The sequence below is a fragment of the Cervus elaphus genome, chromosome 1 (genome assembly GCF_910594005.1).
Source record: "Cervus elaphus chromosome 1, mCerEla1.1, whole genome shotgun sequence".
In the NCBI taxonomy this organism is placed as follows: Eukaryota; Metazoa; Chordata; class Mammalia; order Artiodactyla; family Cervidae; genus Cervus; species Cervus elaphus.
In genome coordinates, this window is record NC_057815.1 from 32,729,276 (window position 1) to 32,745,997 (window position 16,722).

Genomic DNA, 16,722 nt, shown 5'->3' on the forward strand with positions numbered 1-16,722 from the left:
ACAGTAGTGTCGTCAGTGTTGCCCCAAGTCTTTGAATTTAGTTTATTGCCACCATTATTGCCTCCTTTAGGGAATCAGTCTCCCTTAACTTTGTTAACTGCATGGATATGTGATAGAAATTAGCTTTCCTTTTGATACTGCTGAATTTTTAGTATGTAGCTTATAATATCTGTAAGTTCTTGACGAATTTCAGAAGTTGTAGGAGACAACAGAAATGTGATATTGCCAATTTGGACACTTGTTAAAAATGATATCCATGCTGTCATTTCTAAAATCTAAAAGGACAAAAAGCATGTATCAGGCTGTATTTCTAGAAATTGCTTCCAGCTGCCTGCTTCCTAATATAGAAATGTTTATTGAAAGTGGCAGGTTAAAAATTGAATTCCTAAGGCAAATATGGCTAGCTCTAATTTTGCTAAAGAATTGGAAATACCTGAGAAATTGCCTATAGTGGCTTCAGTGTGGAGTGAGGGGCATGGTTGGAGCAAATAATACGTATTTCTAGGCTAGCAAAAAAAAAATAGTAAACAGCCTAGATAGTTTCATTGAACTAAAGACAAATTTACTAAGGTAGTGAATTAGAAATATGAATTATCTTTATATTTTATGCTTTGCAACAGTATAAAAATTGCTGCAAAGTTAGAATGAACCATTTAAGATAGTAAATAACGTAGAGACAGTGATGGATTTGCCTGGCCATGAGACTCAGTTGAGGATGAGACTTAAATTAAGGAAATAAGCAGAGTAAAATATGGTTGAGGTGGAGAAAAGAAATTTAAATCTTACCTAGACTAGTTAGAGGAAATGAGATTTAAAGACGTATTAGACTGAAATGCTATGAAGCAGCTTTTTAAAATCGGAAAAATCTGTGTTAATTCTGACAAGAAATTAATGACAAAAAGAAGATACATGTTGAAGGAGGAAAAAAAGAACACTGGTGTTTCAATGAGTCTTTGCTGGGGGATCCTTTGAATAGTAAGAGAGGAAATAGAGAGCAGTGGCAACTATATTAGAGATAGATTTGAAAATTGTTTTTGTGAAAGCATTCACTGGTTATGGTGGCAGGTTAAGAAGCAGGTAATGGAATGTATTCTAAGGTAAATTGTAGATTCAGGGAGTGGGAATCATGAAGGAGGAATCTAGCGATCAAAAATCTTTTGAAGATTGGTTGTGCCTTTGTTGTTGTTCTTCAGTCATTAGTTGTGCCCAACTCTTTGTGATCTCAAGGACTGCAGCATGGCAGGATTCCCTTTCCTTCAATATATCCTGTAGTTTGCACAAACTCATGTTCATTGAGTCGATGATGCCATCCAACCATCTCATCCTCTGTCACCCCCTTGCCTCCTGCCCTCAATCTTTCCCAGCATCAGTCTTTTCCAGTGAGTCAGCTCTTTGCATCAGATGGCCAGTGTATTGGAGCTTCAGGTTCAGCAGCAGTCCTTCCAATGAATATTCAGGGTTGATTTCCTTTAATATTGACTAGTTTGATCTCTTTGCAGTCTAAGGGACTCTCAAGAGTCTTCTCCCACACCGTAGATCAAAAGCATCAATTCTTTGGTGCTCAGCCTTCTTTATGATCCAACTCTCACATCTGTACATGACTACTGGAAATGTTTGCCGGCAAAATGATATGTCTGCTTTTTAATACATTGTTTAGATTTGTCATAGCTTTTCTTCCAAGGAGCGTCTTTTAATTTCATGGCTGCAGTCACATTCCACAGTGATTTTGGAGCCCAAGAAAATAAAGTCTGTCACTGTTTCCATTTTTTTCCCGATCTATTTGCCATGAAGTGATGGGACTGGATGCCATGATCTTAGCTTTCTGTGTTGAATTTTAAGCTAGCTTTTTTACTATCCTTTTTCACTTTCATCAAGAGGGTCTTTGGTTCCTCTTTGCTTTCTGCCATTAGGGTGGTATCATCTGCATATCTGAAGTTATAGATCTTTCTCTCAGCAATCTTGATTCCAGCTTGTGCTTCATCCAGCCAGGCATTTTGCATGATGTACTCTGCATATAATTTAAATAAACAGGATGACAATATATAGCCCTGACATACTCCTTTCCCAATTTTGAATCAATCCATTGTTCCATGTCCAGTTCTAACTGTTGCTTCTTGACCTGCATACAGATTTCTCAGGGGGCAAGTCAGGTGGTCTGGTATTCCCATCTCAAGAATTCTCCACAGCTTGCTGTGATCCACAAAGTCAAAGGCTTTAGGATATTCAATGAAGCAGGAGTAGATGTTTTTCTGGAATTCCTTTGATTTTTCTATGATCCCACAGATGTTGGCAGTTTGATCTCTGGTTCCCCTGCCATTTCTAAATCCAGCTTGTACATCTGGAAGTTCTCAGTTCACATACTGTTGAAGCCTAGCTTGAAAGATTTTGAGCATTACCTTGCTAGCATTTCAATTGAGCACAGTTGTGTGATAGTTTGTACATTCTTTGATATTGCCCTTTTTTAGGTTTGGAATGAAATCTGACCTTTTCTAGTCCTGTGGCCACTGCTGAGTTTTCCACATTTGCTGGCATATTGAGTGCAGCACTTTAACAGCATTATCTTTCAGGATTTGGAATAGCTCAGCTGAAATTCCATCACCTCCACTAATTTTGTTCATAGTGATGCTTCCTAAGGCCCACTTGCCTTCACCTTCCATGATGTCTGGCTCTTGGTGAGTGATCACACCATCATAGTTATCCAGGTCACTAAGACTGTTTTGTACAGTTCTTCTGTGTATTCTTGCCACCTCTTAATATCTTCTGATTCTTTTAGGTCCGTACCGTGTTTCTGTCCTTTATTGTGCCCATCTTTGCATGAAATGTTCCCTTGGTATCTCTGATTCTCTTGAAGAGATTGCAATACTCATTGTGTGTTTTCCTATTTATGTTGACTGGTTAAAATGACTCTTTTAAAAAGAATCATAAATATTTCATAATAAATATCTTTTCATTGCTGCTTAACATGTTATAGTTATGTTAATCATTTCTTATTACTTTATACGTTGAAACTGCAGTTCAGTGTATTAGTAGTGCATGGTCTTATTGACCATACAGAATAGAAAAAGAGAAAGACGACAATGTAATTAGTGGTGCATGGTTTTATGGATTATACAGAATAGAGAAAGTTTAACGTTTACTTACGTTTGCATTTTAGTATAATCATAAGAACTGATCTAACCTTAAAAAAGTGAAGAACTTTGTTGGGCAATGTGGGCTTTCATACGTTTGATTTTGTGTTTGAATAACACATATTGTTTATAAAATATTTAAAAATTTGGAAGGATTTATAGAATGGGTCTTTTAGGCAGTTTTACTTGATATTGGCACAAATATCAAGTAATGAGACAAATAAATTATGTAACGGCTATTATGCTTCTTTTCAGAAAGGGGGTGGGGTTAGGGTCTTGTAATTTGAGTAGCATGTTCTGAGCAATGACCTTTTGGTTAATATGCCAATAGCATAGGCACAGAAGCTGAAATAAGCAAGGGGACTACATCAGACCTGAAAACTTTCCACAGCAAATGAAACAAGTTAAAAAGGCAATGTAGGATGGGAGAAAATATTTACAAACTATATATCTGATAACTGGTCAATATTGTTTAGATATATAAGGATCTCATACAACTCAAAAACAAAAAGGCAAATAATCATATTTTTAGATGGACAAATGGTGCAAATAGACTTCTTTTTCCAAAGAATACATACCAGTGGGCAACAGGTATATCACTAATCATCAAAGAAGTTTAGATAGCTTTAAAATTGTCAAGCAGTGTATCCTTAATTCATATTGTAAAATTAAAATATGTGAATTACTGTAGTTCAGTAAATGTAGGATGTGTGTGTGCTAGTCACTCAGTTATGCCCCGATTCTTTGTGACCCCATGGACTGTAGCCCGCCAGGCTTCTCTGTCCATGGAATTCTCCAGGCAAGAATACTGGAGTGGGTTGCCATCCCCTGCTCCAGGGGATCTTCCCGACACAGGGATTGAACCCTGGTCTCCTGCATTGCAGGCAGATTCTTTACCATCTGAGCCACCAGGAAAGCCAGTAATACAGGATGTTTGAAGATTATGTTTACATGACAGGCAATTTTGCTTTTCTTAGGAAAAAAAAAACAAACTAGTTTTACTCGGTTTGGTTACTTAGGTACTAAAGTACCTAACTTTTGGTACTAAAGTACTTTTGGAATTTGGAAATCAGTGTTTATAAATGCTACAAATGCCCTGATCTTTAACATGAAGGCATAATAGGTATCCTCTAAGATTCCCATCAGGCTTGATAGTTCTTTGTTTTGTTAGTGTTCGTAATTTTTAGATGCTTATGCTGAGGTAGGTTTTTCTCATTGATTATATTTTGAATCTTCTTGAGGCCAATATTAACTAACATGGCCCTTTTGATTGGAACTGTTATTATGTTTGTAGCTGTTCTTGTTCTTTTATCTTCCAAGTTATTCCTGGCAACCTGCTACAGCGATCACTGTCAAGAATGACTTGATGCTTTATCAACTTTGTATTTTATGACATTTTCCTCTTGACATTTTATTTTAAAGTATAGCATACATGATGTAGAAGAAGTGCAAATAGAAATGAAAATGGGATTTTGATGTTTTATGTCTTGTCAGGAAATCTTTCATTATACTTTGATGAAGTATGGCACAAACCTAGAAACATGGAAATTTTGTTATTTAAAAAGTTAATTTTATAAATATTATAAATATCTGCTTCTTAAAACCAAAGCAAAGCGAAACGAAAGAATTTTACCCTATATGGCAAAGGTATAAACATAAATGGGAGAAAATATTGAAGCATCTTTAACAAATGAAGAAATTTTACAAGTAAATAAAATTCCTGAAGTTCATTAAAAATGCTGGCAAAAGATATATACAGTGCACTGAAAAATAAATGCCTTTGTAAAGATGTCTTGCTCTGTTTAATATAAAAATACATATTAAAACTTCCCTGAGATTTTTTTTCCTAGTTGACTGGTAAATGTAAAGCCTGATATACTTTGTTTAAATAGATATGGAGAATCAGTTATTCTCAAATTGTTTTATAAGTTTGTATAACTTCTTTGGAAATATCTTTCAAAATTTAAATACACATATGCTAGACTCAGGGGATTAGATCTGATAAACAGAGTGCCTGAAGAACTATGGATGGAGGATTGTGACATTGTACAGGAGGCAGGGATCAAGACCATCCCCAAGGAAAAGAAATGCAAAAAGGCAAAATGGTCATCTGAGGAGGCCTTACAAATAGCTGAGAAAAGAAGAGATGCAAAAGGCAAAGGAGAAAAGGAAAGATATACCCATTTGAATGCAGAGTACCAGAGAATAACACAGAGAGATAAGAAAGCCTTCCTCAGTGATCAGTGCAAAAAAATAGAGGAAAAAAATAGAATGGGAAAAACTAGAGATTTCTTCAAGAAAATTAGAGATAGGCACAATAAAGGATAGAAACAGTATAGACCTAACTGCAGATGATATTAAGAAGAGGTGGCAGGAATATACAGAAGAACTGTACACAAAAAGTCTTCATGACCCACGATGGTGTGATCACCCACCTAGAGGCAGACACCTAGAGGCAGAGGAAGTCAAGTGGGCCTCAGGAAGCATCACTATGAGCAAAGCAGGTGGAGGTGGTGGAATTCCTGGTGAGCTACTTCAAATCCTAAAAGATGATGCTGTGAAAATGCTACATTCAGTATGCCAGCAAATTTGGAAAACTCAGCAGTGGCCACAGGACTGGAAAAGGTCAATTTTCATTCCAATCCCAAAGAAAGACAATGCCGAAGAATGTTCAAACTATTGCATAATTGCACTGTCTCACATACTAGCAAACTAATGCTCAAAATTCATTTGATTCTTGGGAGATAAACTGAGATAGCTGAAGAAGACATACATACAACCTTTGAACTGAATATCCTTTACAAAATAAACAAACGTGATACATGCTAAAATTAACATCCAAAAGAATGACATTGAACTGAAACTTTATAAGCTGTATATGAAATACTCCCATCAGTGGACACACAGAAGATATTTGTTCATCACGAATATATCACTAATAATAATAATGCAAAAATGCAGTGATGTTTGCTACTCAGTTCAAACATCTGTTCCTCAAAAGGAAGATTTCTTTGACTTCCTCTCCTTACTCTAGACTAGCTAGGGCAGGCATCCTATTAAAGAATTCATCCTCTGTATTTTGTCTGAGCACTTAATACATCTGTGATTAAATAATCTAAAATTTTCCCCCATTGATTAAGTTAGGTTCCTTGAGGATTGAGACTCCATCTGTCTCTTTCACTGCTGGGGCATTATGTACTATGATATACTCTGTGTTGATAACAATGCATATTTGAATGAATGAGGATTAATTCTAGAATATCAGACCAACACCACAGCCTATTAGGAAAATGCATGTTTGTCTTCTCACCCATGTTGGCATTTCTGTTCCTTCTTTCAGTGACTTCCCTAAAACAAATGAGCGATTTAACCTTTTAGTGTGTGTGGGTAGGAAGGGGAGAACACAGATCCCTTTTAGAAACCATGAACATTAACATAAAATTGCAAAGATGTAAATACCCCCAAGTTTTGTTATTTAATTTCAGTGATATCATGGGTTTCCCTGAATCTCTTGATATAGACCCACATCACTCTGAGGTTTCACTCTGAAGGATTGATTTTTCTATTATTTTATTTTATTTTGTTGTGACAGTTTTTGGTATCTTTGCTTTTTGACCATTTCTCTAGTTCTGTGACTGGCCTTTTGTGTTTTATTACAAAAAATTTCAAACATACAGAAAGGTTGAAAAAGTTTACTTTGATACCAAAATATCCATCACTCATGTTCTGCAATTATCTTTTTACCGTATTTCCTTTCTCATGTAGTTTTCTGTCAATCCATTCATCATCCTTTTTTCATTTAATGCATTTTTGAGTAAGTTGCCAATATCATTATACTTTTTTCCATATACTTCAGCTTGCCTGGCATTAACTAAAGTTCAGTATTGTTTACAGGATTCTTTTTTGAGGTAGAAGTTTATATACAGTGAAACACACCAATTTTAAGTGTAACATTTGATGAATTTCGACGGGTGTATACACAAACTCCTATTAAGCGGTAGAACAAGTCTCATCACCTCCAGAAAGTTTGCTCCTGTTTCTCCTCATTATTTTTTTGTGCTTTTATTTAAGCAATTAAATCTTACTCCTGTTTAATTATTTTTATGTTATAATGATCCCCTCAGCTTTGCACTGTTTGATAGGCATTCTCTCTGTCATAAGTTGAAGGTTGATGACAAAATATCTGCCAACCCAGGATTGTTAAGAATCGGCCTAGTGATAGAACTAAGAAGATCTAGTGGGAGTTAGGAACATAATCTCCAGCCTGGGGGTTCCTTCGATAAGTGTCTGCAGGGTAAAGCAGGTGTGGGAGTAATGACTGGGTGGGAGGAAGTCTTTATTAGTGCCCTGTCTTCACATGGTACTAAAGGGAGCAATTTATTTGGGTTGACAAAATGCCTGTTCACGAGATCGTACTTCTTTTAAGAAGTAAGACTTTTCACCTTTGAACACATTTCACCTTTGTGCAGTAAGACCATTTCACCTTTGAATACAACTTACCTATCACAGGATGTTTTCCAGTATTCATATAGTGAATTACTGTAATGAGAGGAAGTCAAAAATAATGTATTAGAGTCATTTTGCTTTCCAGGGAAACATTTTTCTAGTCTAAAAGTTTTAAGTTTTTTCTTAGAAGTTATAGCTATTTTTTAGAATGTGTTGTTTTTAGCTGAAAAATAGGTTGCTTTCCCTTATATGTCTATTTATAACATTATCATGTAGTTTCTAATGCTTCAACATTATCAGGATAGAGCAGTTTAGTAACAAAAGTTTAGTAACACAGTTTAGTAACAGTAGAAATTTAAGGTTATTTATGTCTAACACTCATATTGAAATTTAAACTCCTTTAGTGCTGATAATTTTATTTCTAGACAGCAACTTTGGTGCTTCTCATTAACCAATGAGCAATAAACACATTCAAGTTTGTAAAGTGTATTGCCAGTGTTAAATTGTTAATATAAGATAGCCATTTAACTAATCATCTGTGTTTTGTTTTTTTTTTTTTTTTTTTTTTTTTTGGTATATTCTGACACAGAAGAAAGAACCTTCTAAATCCAGTGTGAAGAAAAAAGTGACCAAGATTGCAGAAGCAAAAAAAGTAATGAAGAGAAATTTTAAAGTAAATAAGAAAATAACATTTACTGATGAAGGAGAGGTAAGATTCTATAAATGCTTCATTTCTGAGGTACTTTCCAAGTATTAGAAAGTTTGATTCTACTGCTGACATGCCATTTTTAATAAGAAAAATGTTTCTCAAGACCTCTCAGGCAACTCCTTTAATTGTTTCTGTAGGTATTTGGTCAGCTCTACATGTGTAGGCAAGAATGCCTTTGTGACAGTAAGCTGGGCTACTTCTTAATGATTAACAACAGAGTTTGTTTTCTTTTTTTTAATCAGAGTATAGTTGCTTTAAAATGCTGTGTGTGTTAGTTTCTGCTGTATAGCAAAGTGAATCAGCCATACATGTGTGTGTATATATATAATCCCTCTTCCTGGGATTTCCTTCCGATTTAGGTCATCACAGAGCATTGAGTAGAGTTCCCTGTGCTGTACAATCGGTTCTCATCAGTTAATCTGTTTTATACATAGTAGTGTATATATGGTGCTTCTTAGGTGGCTCAGTGGTAAAAAATCCACCTACCAACGCAGGAGATCCAGATTTAATCCCTGGGTTAGGAAGATCCCCTGGAGGAGGAAATGACAGCCCACTCCAGTATTCTTGCCTGAAAAGTCCCATGGACAGTGGAGCCTGGCGGGCTACAGTCCACGGGTCTGCAGAGTCAAGAGTCAAACACCACTAAGCGACTGAACGCCATCATGCAGCAGTGCATATATACCAGTCCTGGTCTCCCAGTCCATCCCAGTCCCCGTCTCCCAGTCCATCCCAGTCCCGGTCTCCCAGTCCATCCTGGTCCCGGTCTCCATTGGTATCCATAGTTTGTTCTCTGTCTTTCTGTTTCACAAATAAGTGCATCTATACCATTTTTCTATGTGGTTCATATATGCCATATATATTCCACATATATGTGTTAATAATATTTGAACCATGGTTCAGAAGAAAGGGGACATATGTATACTTATGGCAAATTCATATCGATGTCTGGCAGGAGCTATCAAAATATTGTAAAGTAATTATCCTCCTATTAAAAATAAAATTAAATAAATAAACTTATTTTAAAAAAGAAACAATACTTGTTTTTCTCTTTCTCTCTTTCTTCACTCTGTATGATAGTCTCTGGGTCCATCCACATCTCTGCAAATGGCACAGTTTTGTTCCTTTTTATGGCTAGATAATATTCCATTGTATGTGTATACCACATTTTCTTTATGATGGATGTTTAAGTTGCTCCCATGTCCTGACTGTTGGAAATAGTGCTGCAGTAACAATGGGGTGCATGTTTCTTTCTGAATGATGATTTTTCTCTGCATATATGCCCAGGAATGCTATTGCTGAGTCATATGGTAGTTCTAGTTTTAGTTTTTTTAGGAGCCACCACACTGTTCTCTCTAGTGGCTGTTACAGTTTGCATTCCACCAACAGTGTAGGAGGATTCTTTTCTCTCCACACCAACTCCAGCATTTATTGTTTGTAGATTTTTTGGTATATTTTTTAAAAAATTATTTATTTTTTAATTGAAGGATAATTACTTTAAGGAATTTTGTTGTTTTCTGTCAGACATCAACAAGAATCAGCCATAGGTATACTCATGTCCCTTCCCTCCCGAACCTCCCTGCCATCTCCCTCCCTATCACACTCTTCTAGATTTTGTTACAGATACCCTGTTTGAGGTCCCTGAGTCATACAACAAACTCCCACTGGCTATCTGTTTTTATATATGGTATTGTGAATTTCCATGTTACTCTCTCCATACATCTCACCCTCTCTCTCCTCTCCTCCTCCCGTGTCCATAATTCTGTTCTCTATGTCTGTTTCTCCATTGCTGCCCTGCAAATAAATTCATCAGTACCATCTTTCTAGATTTCATATATATACATCAGTATAAGATACTTTTTTTCTCTTTCTGACTTACTTCACTCTGTATAATAGTCTCTAGGTCCGTCTGTCTCATTAGAACTGACTCAAATGTGTTCCTTTTTATGGCTGAGTAGTATTCCATTGTATATATGTAGCACAGCTTTATCCATTCATCTGTTGATGGACATCTAGGTTGCTTCAGTGTTCTAGCAATTGTAAATAGTGCTGCAGTGAACATTGGGCCAAATGTGTCCTTTTCAATTTTGATTTCCTCAGGATATATGCCTAGTAGTGGAATTTCTGGGTCATATGGTAGTTTTATTCCTAGTTTTTTAAGGAATCATCATACCATTTTCCATAGTGGCTGTATCAATTTACATTCCCACCAGCAATGCAAGAGGGTTCCCTTTTCTCCACAGCCTCTCCAGCATTTATTGTTTGTAAACTCTTTAATGATGGCCATTCTAACTGGTAAAAGGTGGTTGTCTCATTGTAGTTTTGATTTGCATTTCTCTAATAATGAGCGCTGTTGAGCAGCTTTAAGTGTTTGTTAGCCATCTATACCTCTTCTTTGGAGAAATGTCTGTTTAGGTCCTTTTCCTACTTTTTGATTGGGTTGTTTGTTTTTCTGGTATTGATTTGCATGAGCTGCTTGTATATTTTGGAAATTAATCCTTTGTCAGTTGTTTCCTTTGCTATTATTTTCTCCCATTCTGAGGGTTGTCTTTTCGCCTTATTTATAGTTTCCTTTACTATGCAAAAGCTTTTACGTTTAATTAGATCCCACTTCTTTATTTTTGTTTTTATTTCCATTACTCTAGGAGGTGTGTCATAGGGGATCTTGCTTTGATTTATGTCATCAAGTGTGCTACCTGTTTTCCTCTAAGAGTTTTATAGTTTCTGGTCTTACATTTAGGTCTTTAATCCATTTCAAGTTTATCTTTATGTATGGCGTTAGGAAGTGTTCTAATTTCATTCTTTTACACATAGCTTATTTCCCAGCACCACTTATTGAAGAGGCTATCTTTGCCCAATTGTATATTCTTACCTCCTTTGTCAGAAAAAAAAAAAGGTACCCATAGGTGCGTGAGTTTGTCTCTGGGCTCTCCGTCTTGTTCCATTGATCTATGTTTCTGTTTTTGTGCCAGGACCATACTGTCTTGATGGCTGTAGCTTTGTAGTATAGTCTGAAGTCAGGAAGGCTCCATTCTTCTTTCTCAAGACTGCTTTTGCTATTTGGGGTCTTTTGTGTTCCATATGAATTGTGAAATTTTTTGTTCTAGTTCTCTGAAAAATGCCATTGGTAATTTGATAGGGATCACATTGAATCTGTAGATTGCATTTGGTACTATAGTCATTTTCACAATATTGAGTCTTCCTACCCAGGAACATGGAATATCTTGCCATCTGTTTATGTCATCTTTGATTTCTTTCATTAATCTCTTTTAATTTTCCATATACAGTTATTTTATCTCCTTAGGTAGGTTTATTCCTAGATATTTTATTCTTTTTGTTGCAATGGTGAATGGGATTGATTTCTTAATTTCTCTTTCTGATTATTCATTGTTAGCGTATGGGAATGTAAATGATTTCTGTGTACTGACCTTGTATCCTGCGACTTTGCTGAATTCACTGATTAGCTCTAGTAATTTTCTGATAGTTTCTTCTGGGTTTTCTACACATAATATCATGTAATCTGAAAAGACTGAGATTTTTTACTTCTTCTTTCCAGATCTGGATTCCTTTTATTTCTTTCTCTTCTCTAAGTGCTGTACCTAGAACTTGTAAAGCTATGTTGAATAGTAGTAATGAGAGTGCACACCCTGTCTTGTTCCTGATCTTAGAGGGAAGTCTTTGTGTTTCACCACTGAGAGTAATGTTGTTTGTAGATTTTTTGATGATGGCAATTCTGACTGGTGTGAAGTGATACTCACAGTTTTGATTTGCATTTCTCTAATAATTAGTGATGTTGGGCATCTTCTCATGTGTTTGTTGTCCATCTGTATGTCTTCTTTGAAGAAGTTTCTATTTAGGTCTTCTGCCCATTTTTTGATTGGATTGTTTCAGGGTTGGTTCTGAATTTCCCAGATCCTGTTTTTATAGATAAGACTTTCTTGTCATGGGGTCCATCTCTCATTGTACTCTGTGGGAACATGCAGAAGGATAATAACACAACCTCTCACCACAGCTTCTTTTGCTTGACTATAGAAAGCCTCTGCTCTGCTATTCCTAAATTTTAGATGCTATATTGGCTTGTTTTTACTTACTGGCCTGCTGTGGGAAAAATTCTCTGCTTTAAAATAACCTTAGATGTATAGGTGTCTGGTTTACATTTCATAATTACCTGGTCTTAGTGTAAATACATCCCCATAGAGTAGGGAAGAGGTTACCTCACAGATTGCTCATGAAAATCACTTATTATATAATAATATTATATTCATTTTTTAAGAGGAAACATATTCAGAGTGCCAAGTGACTCACCTTAAGTAGTGATGCTAGAGTCGGTGGTCATAGAATCTTCTGAATGTTGTCTCTGCTTCACTCTGACTGATCTGTGGGTTTCCATGTTCATTCTGACATAGCACTCAGCACCACATGCGCACCATGATATCATTTCCCTTGCTCTATGTTTATTTTTTCTTCATACCACTTATTATGATACTTTTCATTCTATAATTATTCAGTGGTTTTCTGTTTCTTCCACTCTAGTGGGAATGAGGGAAGATATTTCCTCTCCAGTGGAATGAGAGAAGGTACTTCTATTCCACTGAGGTGAAAAAAGTTACATGAGGGAAGGTATTTGTTGGCTCTGCTTACTACTCTGTCCTCTGCACTTAGAACAGTGCCTAACAAATAGTAAGCCCTCAGAAGAAGTGTATACCCCAGTAAAATAACAGAGCTTTCTATTCTAACTATAATGTATCACATGTCACATCAAATATTTTATCATTATTAATATAATTGCTGTATGCACAATCCATATGCAGGCGTGTGTTTCCTTTTAATTCTGAATTTAGCAAAGATTTGGATGTTACTTTGGGGATTAGGTTTTGGTTTAGAAGGCCAATTTGCACTGGTAATGTGGAGTAAAATGGTGTATAAATAGTATGAAAACTAACAAAGTTGAATACAATTCAAATTTTGAAGTTGTTGTTGAAGTTGCAGAGGAAGCCTATAAAATTGAAATATATGAATCTCTGTGATCCAGAAAAGAGGTCAGCACTTGAGAAACAGGCTAAATCAGAAAATAGTTGTAGTATTGTATCACATGCTCACTATAAGAGCGGATTAGTGCTTTTAGTGTATTGAGGTTCCTTACTGTGCTACTAATTTAGCTGCAGAGATTATACCCATTAACTTCAGGTTGAGTGTAAATCCTTAACTGTAAAATACTTCATTGTAAATGTATTGCTGACAGGAGCACTGTGTAACTATAAGCCATGGTGAAACTTCTGATCTAAAACCCTGAAAGAAATGCTACCATTTGTTCCACCCATAGGCTTCCCTGATGGCCCAGTGGTAAAGAATCTGCCTGCAATTCAGGAGACACAGGAGATTTGGGTTCGATTCCTGGGTTGGGAAGATCCCCTGGAGGAGGAAATGGCAATCCACTCCAGTATTCTTGCCTTGGAAATCTCATGGACACAGGATCCTGGCGGGCTACAGTCCATGGTGTTGCAAAGAGTTGGGAGTTGGACACGACTGAGTAAACAAGGAAAGAAGGGTTCCACTTAGGGATGAATTTTTTCCACTCTGATAAAGGAGAAGTCAGAGCAGTGGATGGTGTTCGTAACTGGCACCACTCATCTCTCTCAGAGCTTCTTCTGTGACTGCTGCTGTGCTGCTCATGCATTTGTGACCCTTGCTTCAAGTTGTGACTCTATGGTAGTCTCATCTTGAAGAATGAGATGATGCCGACAGCCTTCATTTTCCTGCTGTTTAATTAGCAGTCTTTCAGAAACTGGAGCAGTTACTTAAATCCTCCTGGCAGTCAATTACAGGAATAAGAGAAATGCTTTAGTCTAAATTGTCTAGAATTTTACTCTGTTAGGCCTGAAATATGATTAAGTCAAACAAACCTTATTTTTCAAGCAATGATACAGATGTATGGAAATTAAGTAATTTATTCAGGGTTACGCACTGGGCTAGTGAAAAAGCCAAAGCATTAAAGGCACGTCTCCTGACTCTCAGATCAGTGCTCTGACTTCTTTATCACCTTGTTCCTAACCATAAAATGTTTGTGTAAAATTGTATAGATCTGAGCAGGCTTATGAAATCCAGACTTTCTCCTTTACGCTTAACTTAGTTATTTCAGTTTTTATGTGTGGTACCAACTGATATGTGTTTCATCAATTTTGAGCACATAATGTATGCCAGATAATGTGTTGGGCTCTCAGGATACATGAATAAGACATATGACTACCCTCAAGGAGGTTAATGCTAGGAAGGAAAACAGGAAAGTAAAACAACCCAGTGTGCTGAGAGGTGTTAGAGGAGGTACACTGCCGTGCCGCGGCAGTGGCAGGCACTCTGCTCAGCCTGGCTGTCGCCCTGTGTAGATCATTTGGAGCTGAGTTGGTGGAGTATTGCATACTACAAATGCTGAAATGATGTGGAAGCAACTACCTTATTGTCCAAATTATTTAATGAAAATTTCTTTTAACCCTGCTCTTAATTGAGTTATGGCAGCATTACTTTATCTTGACTTTTCTGTCACCTGCTCACTTTTATTGTAAAGCTTGTTTGAAAGTTTCAGAAATATAGGTTGTAAGGCAGAAAGTATGTATGTGCACCATTTCAAAATCATTCTGCAAGTGCAAGTGGCGTTCTTGCAAGTTGATGTTCCTTGTCTCCTGCCTCATATTCACCTTTTTCCTCTCTGCAGTTGGTTCAGCAGTGGCCACAAGTGCAGAAATCTGTTTCCAAGGATACTGAGGAAGAGGATGACGCTGGTGGTATCAACTTAGATAAAGCAAAGGAAAGGCTTCAAGAAGAGGACAAATTTGACAAAGAAGAATATAGGAAGAAAATTAAGGCAAAGCATCGGGTAAGCTTTCTATCTTGAATGAATACTGAATGAAATTTAGTATGTCCTAAATGTATTTAAATGTTCAATAGAGATTCTTTAACAACCAAGTTACTTTACTATTTTCTTTAGCACTTATTTTTCTGTGGCTATTTTGTTTTTTTTATCTAGTCCTTTTTCCTTCTGCTGGTGAAGTCTTTGTATACTAACTGGTTTCTGAGAATGTCACCAAAATCTGCCTTTGGTTGAGGTGACTCAAATTATAGTGATTTTTTTTTTTTTCCAAATAAAGTTCTAATTTGAAGATAATTGTAGTTGTACGCTTGTTAGAAGTTATATCAGGAACTCCATTTCTATAACTTTGTCATTTCAAGAATATATATATAAATGAAACCATGCAGTATATGGCCTCTTAGGATTGAGTTTTGTCACCCATCATGAATCTGTAGATCACCTAGTTCCGTGTTTGACCCCTTTCTTTCTGTTACTGAGTAGTGAGTGTTACATGGTGTGGATGGACCATGGTGTGTTTCATGTTTCACCTGTTTGAGCAACATTAGTATTGTTTCCAGTTTGAACTTAAATCTTTCCATAAGCGATTACTTGGCAATAGGTACAAGATTAAATTTACTAAATTAAGAAAAAAATAAGGAAACTTTGTGAGAAAGAGTACTTCTATATAGGCATATGCCCTATTGGCCTTAAACTGTTATCCTTAAAACTGAAAGGGTTACTCCATGCTGGCCTCATGATATTACTGTCCTTTTGCACTACTTAAAAGTGGGCCTTTCACTTGATAAATGAGTCAGTTAATGAACTAAAACAGATTTATCTTTTTAAAGAAGTTTCTGTGGTATGCCCTTGAGACAATGAATGGTCTCCAGGTAACACAGTAACATATGCAAGAATCACTGCTATAATATTAAGTTCTGTATCAAAAATTTTCAAGTCATTGGATGTGGTCATTATTAACCATATCCATATTAATCATTACTAACCATAATAATTAGCCATATGATCATTATTAACCATATAGATAAAGAACATTACAGCATACTAACACATATATATGGAATTTAGAAAGATGGCAACGATAACCCTATATGCAAAACAGAAAAAGACACACAGAAATACAGAACAGACTTTTGAACTCTGTGGGAGAAGGTGAGGGTGGGATGTTTCGAAAGAACAGCATGTATACTATCTATGGTGAAACAGATCACCAGCCCAGGTGGGATGCATGAGACAAGTGCTCGGGCCTGGTGCACTGGGAAGACCCAGAGGAATCGGGTGGAGAGGGAGGTGGGAGGGGGGATCGGGATGGGGAATACGTGTAAATCTATGGCTGATTCATATCAATGTATTACAAAACCCACTGAAATGTTGTGAAGTAATTAGCCTCCAACTAATAAAAAAAACAAAAAACAAAAAAACTGTAGATTTTGACTCCTGTTTGACCTTGTTGTTATTTAATGATTTCTTTAAGATTTGATACAACTTCACAGTAGCCTTTAATGAATAAGAAATTTAGTTCTTAAAGATAGCTTTCAGGGATGAAAATGAATGGCAAGGAAAAACATTCCATAATGTGG

The 16,722-nt window shown here is 36.4% G+C and overlaps 1 protein-coding gene across 1 annotated transcript in view; it reads left to right on the plus strand.

The window, feature by feature from the left end:
* The window catches only part of DDX10 (DEAD-box helicase 10), a 284,268-nt gene that overhangs the window by 156,819 nt on the left and 110,727 nt on the right, over window positions 1-16,722 (plus strand). The window contains exons 14-15 of the mRNA XM_043898607.1: window positions 8,164-8,283; window positions 14,990-15,151. Coding sequence (XP_043754542.1) covers window positions 8,164-8,283; window positions 14,990-15,151 — 282 coding nt within the window. The remainder of the gene's footprint in view (window positions 1-8,163; window positions 8,284-14,989; window positions 15,152-16,722) is intronic.